The sequence below is a fragment of the Oryx dammah genome, unplaced genomic scaffold, assembly GCF_014754425.2.
Source record: "Oryx dammah isolate SB20612 unplaced genomic scaffold, SCBI_Odam_1.1 HiC_scaffold_11077, whole genome shotgun sequence".
Classification (NCBI taxonomy): Eukaryota; Metazoa; Chordata; class Mammalia; order Artiodactyla; family Bovidae; genus Oryx; species Oryx dammah.
In genome coordinates, this window is record NW_024080471.1 from 5,498,810 (window position 1) to 5,515,833 (window position 17,024).

Consider the following 17,024-nt stretch of genomic DNA (forward strand, 5'->3'; position numbering starts at 1 on the left):
TGAACTCCAGGTAGGTTTTTCTCCAACTGGTTCCATCTGCCTTAGAATTAGTGGGTATTTCTCCCAGATTTTTGATTCAATTGTTTTTAAGTCTAATATCTCAGTGTTTTTATGAAGTTTTCATTTCATCTCAAGAAACACTGATCAGAAGCTCATCTCTGACCACAATGAGAATTCTTTAAAATCTTTAAAATATTCCAAGAATGAGTTTTAGTTTCTACGACAATGTATTGATGCTATATTACTCACATAGTCCATAAAGTGCTTCCTACTTAGGGGATTTCAATTATGTCATCCTTGTCCTTGTGAATCACCACCCCTTCCTAACTGGGCAGCAGCATCATTGTACGTTTAAAAAATAAATTATTTCCACACAGCTTACAAACTGTAATTTAGGAAACACTTCCATTCTGGCCAATATAATTATCTACTGAAAATATTAGACATTCAGTAGACAAATGTCTACTGCAAATTAGACATTTTCTTATAACTTCTATGAGAACTTTAACTATGCAATCGCTTATTCTTTATATATTGGGTATTCATACATCATTAGGGTATTTCCTTTCTGCCACACCTACCATGTATTTTGCTTTGCTCCAATGTATTGGGAAAAAAATAATTACATAACTAAAACACAAGGTTTTAAGCAACAAATATATAATATTATTATTATATGCTCTATCCTAAACAACTGGTCTTTCTTTTACCTCCCTTTTGCTCAAAATTCTGTGAATATCACAATGAATGACAGAATAAAAGAGCAACAATGTTAATATTTATTTTCCAATAATTATGTTTTATTACTATAAATTTTATGAAAAGACTAAAAAGTATCTGATATTTATACTTCATAAACTTGATTTTTAAGGTGAATGTTTCTCATATCATCCAGCATTTATCATATACTGACATTTTTATTATTCAAAAATTCTCACTTACATGAGAACAGTTCATCTGGAATATTGCAACTATTATGCATCATTAATACACTAATGCATTATTTATCATTGTGAATGATATTCTGAAATGAGAGTCAGTGAAGATAAAACATTGCTCTATCATGTTTCATTATGGGAAGAAATACTTTTAATTACAGTGATGTCATGGAAATTGGAAGAGACAGAATTCTTGATACTGTTCTACCCACCAGTAGGGAAAAATCAACAGTGTTATTTGATACAGTACAGTACATATAGAACAGTCATAGAAATAGAGAACCATTGGAGTGCTGGGCTGAAATAAATCTTAAAAGATCCTCTTACTGTATCTGCCCTGAGTCCACAAAACGAGTAACACCAGAAAGTCATGTGTGAAGCAACAAATCATTAAACAAGAATCCTGGTTTTTTTTTTTACAAATTTTCTTTTTTTGAGGGACCACTACATTACTATTGATAAATGATTGGTCTAAGACAATCATTGGTCTCCTTTGAACTTAACGTAAATTTGAGTTTGTATGTGTGTATGTATGTGTACAAAAGCATCATTCTATAGATGTGGAAGTTTCAGTGTACCCTATAACTGGTCTAAATATATGAAGGCTGTGGATACACTGCTTTTATAACCCACTATTTTATAGATGTCTCTCATAAATTCATTGTGGGTAGTTTTTCCCTTGATTCATTTGAGACTCAGATATATTATCAAATCATCTGCAACTAGAAATGTAATATGCAAACTTAACTCTATATGCCTAATAACACTGGCTTGTTCCTCCAGCCCACACATGCATAGCAGAGATACTGAAACCGAGTATGCGTGTTTAACTTATATCCACCTCAAACCACTAGCATCTCCCCTGTAAATATAAGGTGCTGAGTTTTGAACTGAAGTGTGAGTATATGTGAGAGTGTGAATGTGTTTGTAAAATAAATGTTGAGGAGATATCCATCAATTCTGATTTTATTATTTTTTGAAAAACAGATTGTAAGTTTTGTAAAGTGATTTTCCCCTATTTTCAGAGATGTCAAAAGGATTTTTCTCCTGAGCTCTACAAATATGAAGAATTACACTAATTGAGTTTTTGGTATTGAGCCAATCTTAAATTCGTGGAATAAACCCCACTTGGTTATGATGTATATCTTAAGGCAGCACTGTTTTCTGTTAAAACATTTTACTTTGGATTTGTGTGTCAATATTCATATTTAAAATTATTATACAATTTTTCAAAATAATTTTTTAAGATTTTAGAATCCATGTTATACTTACTTAACAAAATAAATTTGAAATTTTCCCACTTTCCCTATCTTTGGAATAATTTAAGCTGCATAGTTAAATTGGGGTTTATCTAATCCTGGTGCATTTTTTATCAGGAAATTCTTTTATTTATGACAATTAGTCTGTTAAGGCTTTCTGTAGTGTATTTAATTTTTCTACAGAATGATTCATTTCATGAAGATTTCTAAATCTAGTTGCATATAATTGAGCAAATGGTCCTTTAGGATTTAATTTACTAAATTTATACAAAATTTTGACTGTTCCCCCTTTCATATCCTTATGTAACCTCTAATGTTTTAATATTTGTACTTTCTCTGTTGATTTTCAAGAAATCAATTTTAAATTAATTCATTTTTATCTTTATTAATCCTATCCTATTGCTTTTTCTTCTTTACTTTGCTCTTCTAGTTTTTATCTGCTTAGTTCATTTTATTTTCTTTTTAATTTTTATTAACATGTGTTAGATGCTAAAAGTTTTCTCCTGGTAACCTTCTTAGATATGCCCACACATTCTAAAATATCATGTATTCATTTTTACTATATTCAAGAAATTCTTCCATTTTAGTTTATTTTTCCTTTGACCTAACATTTATTTAATAGTGTGCTTTGCAATTTTCAAGTAGAAGGAACTTTTATAAAAGTCCCTTTGGGAGCTTTTTTTTAATTTTTAGTTTTGTTTTTAAAGGTCCTGTTTGTTTTATTGCTGTTCTTTGGAATTGACTGAGCTTTTCTTTGTGGGCTAAAATGTGGTCAATATTCTTTAATGTTGTATCATGTTTTGATATGGAAGTGTCATGTTGGTCTCATAAATAAGTTAGGAAATATTCCTTCTGCATCAATCAACTGAAGAAGATTATAAAGAATTAGTATAGTGTCTTCCTTAAATGTCTGATAGAATTCACCAGTGAATAATCCACTGGGCCCGATGCTTTCTGTCTGGAAAATTATTGAATAAATGCATATAAATATATCTGGATACAGTATTGCTATTATTATTTTCAAAGATCTGCTAGGGAAATTAAGAACAAGAAAAATAAAACTTTTTATTTTCACTTATTCATTCTCTGATCCTCTTCCTTTCTTGCTAAAAATCTGAGTTGCTGACCTATATATTTTCCTTATTACTAAAGAACTCATTTAACATTTTTTACAAAGCAGGTCTATTGGCAAAAAAAAACTCCCTGAATTTGTCTGTCTGAGAAACTCTTCATCTAATCTTCACTTTTGATGAGTAGTTTTGCAGGATACTGAATTCTAGGTTGGTAGAGTGTTGTTGTTTTCCCTCAACACTAAATATTTCACTTCTGTCTCTTCTTGTTTCCAATGGTGTTTTGAGAAGTTGAGTGTAATATTTATCTTTGCTCCTCTATAGGGACATCTGGCATCTCTCTGGACTTTTTAATTTTCTGTACATTGAAAATGATACACCTATATGTAGGGGTTTTTCATTTATTCTGCTTATTATTCTCTGAACTTCCTGTATCTGTGGCTGTCTGAAATTAATTTGCCTAAATCATCAGTCTTTATTATTTCATATATTTCTTCTATTCCTTTCTTCATGATCCTAGAGAACTTCTGTAGTTGCCCTATAGTTCTTAGATACTCTATTCTGTTTGGTTGTTCTTTCAGTAATTTTTCTTTTTGTTACCAGTCTTGCAGGCTTCTTTTGAAGTACTCTCAAGCTCAGAAATTGTTTGCTCGGCAAATTCCCATTTATTCATAAGCCTATCAAAGGCATTCTTGATTTTGGTTCCAATGTCTTGGATCTCCAGCATTTCTTTTCCATCATTTCCTGGAATTTCCACCTCTCTGCTTACATTGCCCATCTGTCCTTGCAGGCTATTTACCTTATCCATTGGAACCATTAGCACAGTAATCATGTTTCTTATAAATCCCTGGTTTAACAGTTGTAAGGCTGATGGATAGATATTACGCTGTTCCTTATCCTCTCTCTGACACAGAAAATTACATTGATATACATAAAGTAAAATTGTAAATGATTATATAAATAAATGTAATTAGATTGCTCCACTTATATAGTATATATAAACTATACATGATTATTTATAAATTATACATGGTTATATACAAATTATGTATGATTATTATATAATTATATTCATATATATAACTCTGTGTGTGTGTGTGTGTGTGTGTGTGTGTAGTTAAAAAGCAAAGAGACAAATAAGGAGCAGAATTAAGTCTACAGGCAACAAATAAACAGATAAAGATTGAAACGACCTTGCTTGTATCCTGAGGCAAGGAGGGTGGGACAGTATAGCTTTTGTAACTTCATGGTCCTATACCAACTTGTTCTGCTGTTTTCACCCATTGGTCAAAGCAAGGACTTTTTGATACAAGATCTATTGGTTGTCTCCCTGCCCTACTTTTACCTGGCCCTTCTCTATCCTTTGCACCATCAACCTCGCTCCATCTGAACTGGATTCCCAACAATTTTCCCTCAGAGGAGGACTCGGTCATTGGAAGAGCCTTACTGGTTAGTTTCACAAGTCTACAGGCCAAGATTGCTCTAGAAACATCCCTTCTTATCACAATTCCTTTGCTTCTTTCTAGTTTTAGCTGCCAATTTCACGTAGCCCCCCATGATTTCTAGTTAATACTTATTACCAGTTTCCAAAGATGGCAGAAATCATGTTGCCTTCCCTGTACTTCCTCCTCTTCACTTACTGACACCAGATTTGGGATAACTTGTCACCTAGGTTTTCTTAGATATTATATTGTCTGTGGGTTTCATGTTTTGCCATCAGCATAGGTCTGTTTTTATGGAGAGATTCAAAGAGAGTAACAACTATGCCTCTTTAATAACTCCTATTTTCTCGATAAACTTTTAATAATAATAAGGTGGGTATCTCTGAAAATCACAAAAATACAGAAACAAAAATGTCTTTCATATAAAGAGTACACAGTAAGTATCCATAATTATGAATTACAAATAACCAATTAAACATATCAGATATATATTTACATTTTTTGCAAGAAAATCTATGCTGGAATTATGAAACATTCTCTTTCAGGAAGAGATTAGCCTGAATAAGTATCCTAGGAGACTGAAACAGTCTTTTGAAAAAGTAAGTCTTGCATTTGATTAGAAGATTCTGTAGCTTAAGATATTTCTGGGATCATTTCCAGGAACACATACATAATTTAAAGTGACTGACCACTCAATGCTAACAATAATTCTGTTCTCCCAACCTTTATAATAAATGCAGGAGAACCAATTTGAGAGGTAAAAAAAGGCAATCTCTCATTTTCTACCAATGAATGTCAAATTCAAATGCATCTGCATGAAACATATCAGTATCTAAGTTTGATAGTTTAAACATGAAATGAAATCTACAGCTTTGACTCTTTGTTATTATAGAAAATTAGAAGTGTATTTTATAAAAGTATGTCCTAAGACTAGTGGTTCCCTTTCAAATTTAATAATCTATTAAATGTTATAACTCACTTACTTCTGCTTTGTAATAAGAAATAAGAGCATAAATGATCTATACCCAGGGTCCTCAGAGAATTCAGGAGCTGCTACATGTAGCTGGGAGTATACATACTTACAAATTCAGGGAGAGAAGGTGCTGTGGATATTACACAGAATTAAGCCCAACTGACAATATAATAGCAACATAAACAAATCATTTGAGAAAAACAGTCCATAAGAGGGACTGTTGTAGATAGACTTTGAAGGACAAGCAGTATTTCACCAGCAGGAAAACTAAAGGAAGGATATACAATTTAGTGAGAACAAAGTAAAACGGAAGTATGAAAAAAAGCAAAGCAATACTGACATAGAAGGGAATTGTCAAGTAATCTGAGTAGGGGAAAGAAAAGAGGATGTATGCTGTAAGAAATTTAAAAAAAAGTTCAGATCAGTTTACTAGACTTCAACTGCTATTTTAGTCTATGCTTGATAAACAATTTCAGTATCTATCTCATCCTAAACACAAATTTTCAGATAAACCAAAAAGAATAAGGGAGCACAACAAGAACAAAAAAAATGGCTGAAATGGTCAGTGCACTACATCATCAGTTACAACTAATAGCCAAGTAGCCCTTGATGTACATAACTGTGTAAGTTTTTGCTGAAGTATCAGTGATTACAGTATTATATTTGTTTCAGGTACACTAACAGTATATTTGGCGGCAGTGAGGAGATACCCCTCATCCAAGGTAAGGAGCAGCGGCTGCACTTTGCTGGAGCAGTTGTGAAGAGATACCCCACATCCAAGGTAAGAGAAACCCAAGTAAGATGGTAGGTGTTGCAAGAGGGCATCAGAGGGCAGACACACTGAAACCATAATCACAGAAAACTAGTCAGTCTAATCACACTAGGACCACAGCCTTGTCTAACGCAATGAAACTAAGCCATGCCCTGTGGGGCCACCCAAGATGGGCAGGTCATGGTGGAGAGGTCTGAAAGAATGTGGTCCACTGGAGAAGGGAATGGCGAACCACTTCAGTATTCTTGCCTTGAGAACCCCATGAACAGTAGGAAAAAGCTAAATGATAGGATACTGAAAGAGGAACTCCCCAGCTTGGTAGGTGCCCAATATGCTACTGGAGATCAGTGGAGAACTAACTCCAGAAAGAAAGAAGGGATGGAGCCAGAGCAAAAACAATGCCCAGCTGTGGATGTGACTGGTGATAGAAGCCAGGTCCGATGCTGTAAAGAGCAATATTGCATAGGAACCTGGAATGTCAGGTCCATGAATCAAGGCAAATTGGAAGTGGTCAAACAGGAGATGGCAAGAGTGAACGTTGACATTCTAGGAATCAGAGAACTAAAATGGACTGGAATGGGTGAATTTAACTCAGATGACCATTCTATCTACTACTGTGGGCAGGAATCTCTTAGAAGAAATGGAGTAGCCATCATGGTCAACAAAAGAGTCTGAAATGCAGTACTTGGATGCAATCTCAAAAACGACAGAATGATTTCTGTTCATTTCCAAGGCAAACCATTCAATATCACAGTAATCCAAGTCTATGCCCCAACCAGTAACACTGAAGAAGATGAAGTTGAATAGTTCTATGAAGACCTACAAGACCTTTTGGAACTAACTCCCAAAAAAGATGTCCTTTTCATTATAGGGGACTGGAATGCAAAAGTAGGAAGTCAAGAAACACCTGGAATAACAGGGAAATTTGGCCTTGGAATACAGAAAGAAGCAGGGCAAAGGTTAATAGAGTTTTGCAAAGAGAACACACTGGTCATAGCAAACACCCTCTTCCAACAACAAAAGAGAAGACTCTACACATGGACATCACCAGATGGTCAACACCAAAATCAGATTGATTCTATTCGTTGCAGCCAAAGACAGAGAAGCTCTATACAGTCAGCAAAACAAGACCAAGAGCTGACTGTGGCTCAGATCATGAGCTCCTTATTGTCAAATTCAGACTTGAATTGAAGAAAGTAGGGAAAACCACTAGACCATTCAGGTATGACCTAAATCAAACCCCTTGTGGCTATACAGTGGAAGTGAGAAATAGATGTAAGGGACTAGATCTGATAGATAAGAGTGCCTGATGAAATATGGACGGAGGTTCATGACATTGTACAGGAGACAGGGATCAAGACCATCCCCATGGAAAAGAAATGCAAAAAAGCAAAATGGCTGTCTGGGGAGGGCTTACAAATAGCTGTGAGTGAACTCCAGGAGTTGGTGATGGACAGGGAGGCCTGGCGTGCTGCGATTCATGGGGTCACAAAGAGTCGGACACGACTGAGCGACTGAACTGAACAGAGTATATTAAATAGAATGTTCTGCTTATGTTCACTTCTAGGATTTTATGGCTTCAGGTCTAAGATTTAGCTCTTTTATCCATTTTGAATTTATTTTGTATATGGTGTATGGAAACATTCTAATCTCATTCTTTCACAAGTAACTGTCCAGTAGTCCCAGCACCACTTATTGAAGAGACTGTTTTTAATCCATTGTATATTCTTATCTCATTTGTCATAGACTACTTGACAGTAGGTGCCTGGCTTTATTTGTGGGCTCTCTATTCTGTTCCATGATGCTACTGCTGCTGCTAAGTCGCTTCGGTCGTGTCTGACTCTGTGCGACCCCAGAGACAGCAGCCCACCAGGCTCCCCCGTCCCTGGGATTCTGCAGGCAAGAACACTGGAGTGGGTTGCCATTTCCTTCTCCAATGCATGAAACTGAAAAGTGAAAGTGAAGTCACTCAGTCATGTCCTACTGCTAGCGACCCCATAGACTGCAGCCTACCAGGCTCCTCCATCCATGGGATTTGCCAGGCAACAGTACTGGAGTGGATTGCCATTGCCTTCTCTGATTCTGTTCCATAGATCTATGTATTTCTTTTTATGCCAGCACCACGTTGTTTTGATTACTAAAGCTTTGTAGTATAGTCTGAAGTCAGGAGCATAATACCGCCAGCTTCATTCTTTTTTCTCAAAACTGCTTTGGCAATTCAGGGCTCTTTGTGTTTCCATATACATTTTAGGATTATTTTTTCTAGCTCTGTGATAAATGTCATGGGTATGTGACAGGGATTCAGTTTAGTTGCTCAGTCGTGTCCGACTCTTTGCGACTCCCATGGACTGCAGCACACCAGGCCTCCCTGTCTATCACCAACTCCCGGAGTTTAGTCAGACTCATGTCCATTGAGACAGTGATGCCATCCAACAATCTTATCCTCTGTTGTCCCCTTCTCCTCCTACCTTCAATCTTTCCCAGCATCACGTGGCCAAAGTATTGAAGTGTCAGTTTCAGCATCAGTCCTTCCAATGAATATTTAGGACTGATTTCCTTTAGGATTGACTGGTTAGATCTCCTTTCAGTCCAAGGGACTCTCAAGAGTCTTCTCCAACACCACAGTTCAAAAGCATCAACTTTTTGGCACTCAGCTTTCTTTATACTCCAACTCTCACATCCATACATGCTGCTGCTGCTGTTGCTAAGTCGCTTCAGTCGTGTCCAACATGACTACTGGAAAAACCATAGCCTTGACTAGATGGACTTTTGTGGGCAAAGTAATGTCTCTGCTTTTTAATATGCTGTCTAGGTTGGTCATAACTTTCCTTCCAAGGAGTAAGCGTCTTTTAATTTCATGGTTGCAGTCACCATCTGCAGTGATTTTGGAGCCCAAGAAAATAAAGTCTGTCACTGTTTCCATTGTTTCCCCATCTATTTGCCATGAAGTGACGAGACCAGATGCCATGTAGATTGCTTTAGGTAGTAGAGACATTTACCAATATTATTTCTTCCAATTTATGAATGAAATATATTTCTTTGTATCATCTTCAATTTCCTTCAACAAATTTTTATAGTTTTCATTGCAAAGGTCTTTCACCTCCTTAGTTTATTCCTGGGTATTTTATAATTTTTGATGCAATTTTAGAGAGGATTCTTTCTGTGTCTTCTGTTTCTGACACTTCATCATTAGCAAACAGTAAGCAGGGCTGGAGTGTTCACTGGGCTCAGGCCGTGGCATGCAATAGAGAAGGTGAGGGAAACCAAGCAGCCATCTCTGCAGTTTTCAATCTGCCCTCTCCACCCTGCTTTAGGAGCAAGCTAGTGCAGGCCCACAGCTCACAAGCAAAATCCGGGCTTCCCATAGCCCTCCTGTGAGTCCCACCAGCTCTCCAACCAGCAAAGGAGTTCAAGTTCCTTTGCCAGACCCCTGGGCTGGATCACCCAACATGTGGCTGGAAGTGCTCACTCCCCAGGACAAATCTCCACCTGTATCGTTTCTCTTTTCCTCTGAGTCCCCTTCCAAAGGCACAGGTCTCAACCTGATCACTTCTCTTCCCTTCATACAAGATTCCATATGGATCTTCTTACATCTTTGGTTGTACAGGACCCTTTGAGCCAGTTTCTAGTTAGTTTTCAGTGAGAAATGTTCCACATGTAAAGGTATTTTTGATGTGCTTGTCAGGAGAGGTGAGCTCTACCTCCTTCTACTCCATACTCCATCTTGATTGATCTCAACATTAACTGAATGCCTAGCCTATTTCAGTGCCTTGACTACTACATAACACATCTGCTAGAGAATCGGGAGAATTCATTTTTAGTACTGGAAATCAGCTCTTATATTAAAGACCAAGGCAATGACAGCCAGTACAGTGAAAAACCAAAACCTAGCTAACTGGCCTGCCTGGTTCTAGCCACTACAAAATATCAGAAACCACAAGGAAAGTCCTAAATATTAAATTCTTGACATGCTTTCTAGAATAGAAGAATATTTTTCACAACTGGATATCTAGCACAGTAATTTTCACAAAGAGAATGCTCAATAAACATTTGTCAAATTAAAAATAAATCAAGGCAGGACTGTAAAATGCATAATGTTATGTCACCCATCATTGTAATATTGGAAACATGACTTGGCACTAAATTAGTTTAATAAATCATATATAGACATTGTTCACAGAATAATCAAAGGGGTACTGTGTCATTAAGAATCAGGGATTCAGGTTTCCCGGGCTTGGAACGGAAACTAGGTCTGTGGCTGGGGGGCTTGGGCTGGTGCGGTTCCTGGGCGATGGCGATTTCCGAGTGCATGCCAGTGGCCGGTAGGGGACTGGGGAGCCCGGGTCTGTGGCTGGGCTTCTTGGGGGGCGGTTGTGGCATCTCAGCCGAGTTCATCTGTTTGGGGGGGGGGGGGGCGCACATCCAGGTGGTGGTGAGATGCAGACGATTTAATTTGGCAGAGCAGAAAGCTAATGCCCATTCGGTAGTAGAATGTGATCATGTGTGGAAGGAAGTTAGTGTTCAAACTGGAGGACCGGAGGACAAAAGCTCAAGGAAAACATACACTTTTGATATGGTTTTTGGAGCAAATACTAAACAAACTGACGTTTCCTGAAGTAGTGTTTGTCCAATTCTGGATGAAGTTATTATGGGCAATAATTGTACTATTTTTGCATATGGCCAAACCAGCACTGGAAAAACCTTTACAATGGAAGGTGAAAGTTCCCCTAATGAAAAGTATACTTGGGAACAGGATCCTTTGGCTGGTATACCATGTACTCTTCATCAGATTTTTGAGAAACTTACCGATAATGGTACTGAATTTTCAGCGAAAGTGTCGCTATTGGAAATCTATAATGAAGAGCTCTTTGATCTCCTTAATCCATCTTTGGATGTTTCTGACAGACTGCAGATGTTTGATGATCCCCGTAACAAGAGGGGAGTGATAATCAAAGGTTTAGAAGAAATTACAATACACAACAAGGATCAAGTCTATCAAACTTCAGAGAAGGGGGCAGCAAAAAGGACAGCCTCAGCAACTTTGATGAGTGTGTACTCTAGTGGATCCCACTCAGTTTTCTCTGTTAAAATACAGATGAAAGAAACTACAGCTGATGGAGAGGAGCTTGTTAAAACTGGAAAGTTGAACTTGGTTGATCTTGCAGGCAGTGAGAACACTGGCTGTTCTGGAGCAAGCAGTTGACAAGAAAGCTTGGGAAGCTGGAAATATCAATCAGTCCCTGTTGACTCTGGGAAGGGTTATTACTGCTCTTGTAGAAAGAACACCTCATGTTCCTTATTGAGAATCTAAACTGACTAGAATCCTCCAGGACTCTCTTGGAGGATGTACAAGAACATCTATCATTGCAACAGTTTCTCCTGCATCTCTCAATCTGGAGGAAACTCTGAGTACATTGGAATATGCTCACAGAGCAAAAAATATACTCAATAAGCCTGAGGTTAACCAGAAACTAACCAAGAAAGTTCTGATTAAGGAATATACAGAAGAGATAGAGCGTCTGAAACAGGATCTTGCTGCAACTCGTGAAAAAAATGGAGTGTACATTTCTGAAGAAAATTTTAGAGCTATGAGTGGAAAACTAACTGTTCAAGAGGAAGAAATTGTAGAATTGGTTGAAAAAACTGCTGCTGTTGAGGAAGAGCTAAATACGGTTACAGAATTGTTTATGGGTAGTGAAAATGAACTTAACCAGCACAAATCTGACCTGCTAAGTAAGACACAGGAACTTGAAACCACTCAAAGACATTTGCAGGAAATGAAATTACAGCTTGTTGAAGAAGAATGTATCACCTCGGCTTTGGAAACTGCTGAAGGGAGGAGGAGAAGGCAATGGCACCCCACTCCAGTGTTCTTGCCTGGAGAATCCCATGGATAGAGGAGCCTGGTGGGCTGCCGTCTATGGGGTCGCACAGAGTCAGACATGACTGAAGCGACTTAGCAGCAGCAGCAGCAGCAGAGGAGAGACTTCATGATCCTGCCAACAGGTTGCTTAACACAGCTGAAGAAACTACAAAAGATGTATTTGGTCTCCATTCTAAACTGGATCGTAAGAAGGTAGTTGATCAGCATAACGCAGAAGCTCAAGACGTTTTTGGCAAAAACTTGAATAGTCTGTTTAATAATATGGAAGAATTAATTAAGGATGGCAGCATGAAACAAAAGGCCATGCTAGAAGTTCATGAGACCTCGTTTGGTACCCTGCTGACTTCCAGTGTCTCTGCATTAGACACTATTACTGCAGCAGCACTTGGATCTCTCACATCGATTCCAGACAATGTGTCTACACTTGTTTCTCAGATGTCCAATATGATATTGAAAGAACAGTAGTTAGCAGCAAAGTAAAACTGTACTTCAGGAATTGATTAACACAGGAAGCTATGAAACAGGAAAGTCTGGTTCCTTCAGAAAATTGCAAACAAAATCCCTCTTCCCGGACTGCGCAGGAAGGAGCCCGGCAGCAAAGCCCAGGGCTCGGAACCCTGCAAGCTCCCTCTACCTGAGTCTTGCCACCACCTGGATGTTCTTCCCCTTTCCGTCAGATGGCTGGATGGCATCACCTATTCAATGGACATGAGTTTGAGTGAACTCTGGGAATTGGTGATGGACAGGAAGGCCTGGCGTGCTGTGATTCATGGGGTCACAAAGAGTCGGACACAACTGAGCGACTGAACTGAACTGAAGATAGTGCTGTGGAAGCACAGAAAAGAGAGGTCCAAAGCAAGCCCCTTTTTCGGAGGAAGCATCCAGAATTGTCTTGAAGAATAATTAGGAAATGTTAAGGCTACCACAGGTACTAAATCGTGATGAAAAAGACAATGAAATGTTACTTTAGGACTATGAATTTATCCTTTGAGTGATGAGAACTCGTCCTCGCCAAATGATTCCAAGCAAGAAGCAAGTTCAGATTTGATTTTCCGACCACAGTCCTGCAGCAGCTGTTGCAGGCTCAATCTACGTGGCTCAGCATCCCACACAGGCTTCTCAAGGAGGTTGTGCAAACACCCAAGGCCGTCAGCCTACAGCTCCCTGCAGGTGACGCTACCCAGCTTCTCTCGTGCTCAGTGACTGCCTGCTTCCATAGGAGTAGTACTCTGGGCATTTTGGCAGTGTTTACGGTTACTCAACCTGATTAGATGTGGGTCGCAGACCCAGGGAATAAAGAATCATGGGCCTGTGCTAAAAAAAAAAAAAAAAAAAAAAGAATCAGGGATTCAAATCAAAAGACTGAGGTGTTAAGTGTGAAAATTTGCCATTATCAATGCTGTGGCATCAAGTCACAGGAAGCCTCTGGTCTAATACCTGTCGTCTCTCAGCCATCCATGCCCTCAAGTGTACAGTGAATAGAAGAGCAATAACTATGCATAACATACTCTTATTGTGACAATCAGATGCGATCATGCATGTCAAATGACTCTGTAAACTAAAAAGAGCTCCCCAAAGACTGTTTTCTGATTGACTGTCTACCTGCAGAGATATCTGCCTTTCCTCTCTTTCCTTTATTCTATACACTCTGATCTATCAGCACACCCTCTAAATCCTCCAAGCATATTCCCAACCCCTCACTAAGTTTCCTCACCATCATTGCTTCTAATCAGCAGACCCAGCAGTTGCCCTGCAAACTTCTGCAGGCACCTTCCACTGCTCTCCATGCTTTTAATCTTAATCTTTCCACATTCTCTAATCCAGTGGTCCCCAACCTTTTTGGCACCTGGGACCGGTCTCATGGAAGACAATTTTTCCACCAACGAAGGGGCAGGGATGGTTCAGGTGGTAATGCAGGCAATGAGGAGGGGTAGATGAAGCTTAGCTATCTCTCCCACCACTCACCTCTTGCAGTGAGGCCCAGTTTCCTAAGAGGCCACAGACTGGTCTGCAGACCACGTGTTGGTGACCCCTGCTCAAATCCACAAAAAAGTCAAATCAATCTTTTAAATATTACATAGAATTGCATTGTTCACCTGATCCAATGGCCTCCTTTCTTAGTAGGAAAGAGTATCAACTATGGGGTTGGCCAATAAGTTTGTCTGGGTTTTCCCATAAGATGGGAAGATAAAAACCCAAACCTTTTGGTCAATCCAATACTACCAAGGGCTGGTAGGCCCTTCACCTCCCCTAACTAGTGACCCCATTCATGGTACCAGAGCTGCAATGCCTATTGGTCCTTCCTTCAAGAGATTGTAAGCATATTCCTAATGAGGGGCCATTGCATTGCCTGGTCCCTCTTTACAGAATGGTCAGGAACTTACTACTTCTCCCTTTCTCACTTCATTCAGCTGAAACGTCACTGTCTCAGAATGCCCTTCCCTCCATATTCTTTGCAAAAGGGTGAGTCCTTACCTCAGCACTCTCCACCCTGTCACTCTGCTTTTCTTCAGAGCCCTTATTGGTTCTGAAATTATTAACATGTTTACTTATCCCCTGGGACATAAATAGCATGGGAGCAAAAAGACTGTTCCTGCTAACAACTGCATCTGAGTTATTTACATGGATTAGGGGCTCAATTGAAATGGGCTTAATGGATACTGAAAAGACTGTTCAATTTCCTTTAGTTGATGTGTTCCGCAGAAAACAGAAGTGTGCCCATAAATAACTTCAACACCACTAGTAAAACCTGAATATTTGAATGGCCTGAAAAGGCTTTATCTCACCTTGGAATTCGAAGTGGACTCCAAGAAGCAAAGTCTGTTGCCAAATCCTTCTGCCGCCAAACATAGTTTCTGTTGTTCTTTGTGGATGGTCGCGGTACACTGTAGGACCACTTCATCATCCTGCAAAAGGGAGAAAAAGAGGAAAACAGTGAAATTTAGCATGACTCAGCCTAAATCAGATCTCAAAGTGCATTTTGAAAATCAGAGCAAAATGAATCTAAGAACTGTCCTTCCCAAATCCATACAATCAAGTCCTAGAGCATTTTTATTTACCAAAAAAAGATAACTGGGTGGCGGGAGTCAGAAAAGGTTACTACCATTGAAGAAAATTAACAGCTTTTTGCAATCGACAGAGGCAATCTGAATAGAAAATGGTAAAATACAGGCTTTCTATGTTCAAGTTCTTACACATTGCTTTAAATCATCAAAATTATCAAGAAATGGTCTGACATATTCCTAGGACATCAAGTATCATCAAAAACAGAACAGAGTCTACTAGCAGGCTCACAATCACATTGTTCCAAAACTGACTCAGGAAAACAGGTCAATAACAGAGCTTCTAGGTTCAAATCAACCCCCAAAAATCATCTTAGTTCATCTGTGGCAACTTGATCAACTGCCAGTTCATCAACTGGCAACATGATCATCTGTGAAATAATCCTGGATTGCTTAAAAATGTACAGAGAGGTGATTTGTTAGTTCAATCCTCTGAGATCCAACACTTGGTTTCCAATCAATTAAGTTCACAGAATCAGAGGGAAAACTGTACAAGGGAAGGATGAGCCACAGGATGACTCAGTACAGACAGTATGAGCACAGCAAGAAGCATGGGCTTTAGAATTTGCAAGAGCTGGGTTCCTATTCCAGTGCTGCCATCGACAAAGTAAGGAGAGAAGTGAGATAAACTTACACAGTGACTGACATACAAAAGACCCTACATCAACAAGAAATGGGAGATGGCATTATCATTTTTAAACAAAATATCTCAATTTAACACCTAAAAAGTCTAACCATTTATATTTGTATTTATATTTATATTTTGATATTTCAGTCTCAAAGAAACAGTATACCTAACAGGGAAGTAAAAAGAAACAAATATACTCATCAACCCTTTTAATTAGAATCAAGGTGAAAAGGGAGTATGAGTACACACTAGGAGACCCATGGCAGAACGGTAGAGAAGAGGTAATGTGACAAATATTTAAAAGCAGAAAACAAGCACTTTTGGTTAACCTGAGGAAAATGCTATATCCATTGGGAAAGTACAGCTCTAATTTAAAAACCTTTCTCAATGCCATGTACTTGCTCTATTTCCTGAGTGGTAGCAGCAGTACCTAATAGCTGGCTTATAGCATCGGTCATAGCCAAGTCCAATCTCTTAATAATTACCTTCCAACTATCCCCCCAGTGCTCATTAATTTCCAGTGAGCATTCAATTGTTGCATTTCAAAAGTCAATTGCTTTAAAAAAAAAAGCCTTATTTTCATATAATGAGTACATCTGAAGATGTACTATAGCTATAATAAAAAATAATGAAGTATCGTTGTTGCTTATATAATCTGCAAGATCAAAGATACATTGTGTTTGCCAAATAGATGGTGTTAATAACAAAGTGCTGAATTGTGCTGATGTGTTCAATGCCTTCCCAAATCCCCAATGTCTTTGCTATCGTGTCTTACTGCCTCTGCGGAGTGAACTCCAGTGTGGAAACTACACTCTTGGGTAAGACAGACTTCTTTGGATACTAGAGGTGATCTAAATACCAGTTAGGGGTCTTCCCTGGTGGTCCAATGGTTAAGTATCCACCTTCCAATGCAAGGGATACAGGTTTCATCCCTGGTGGGAAAACTAAGATCCCACATGTCACAGGCAACTAAGCCTCTGTGCTACAATTAGAGAG

General features: G+C 38.6%; 1 protein-coding gene across 1 annotated transcript in view; it reads right to left on the reverse strand.

Moving 5' to 3' along the window:
* The window catches only part of LOC120860476 (ryanodine receptor 2-like), an 804,098-nt gene that overhangs the window by 568,895 nt on the left and 218,179 nt on the right, over positions 1-17,024 (reverse strand). The window contains exon 2 of the mRNA XM_040236295.1: positions 15,125-15,244. Within this exon, the coding sequence (XP_040092229.1) occupies positions 15,125-15,244 (120 nt within the window). The remainder of the gene's footprint in view (positions 1-15,124; positions 15,245-17,024) is intronic.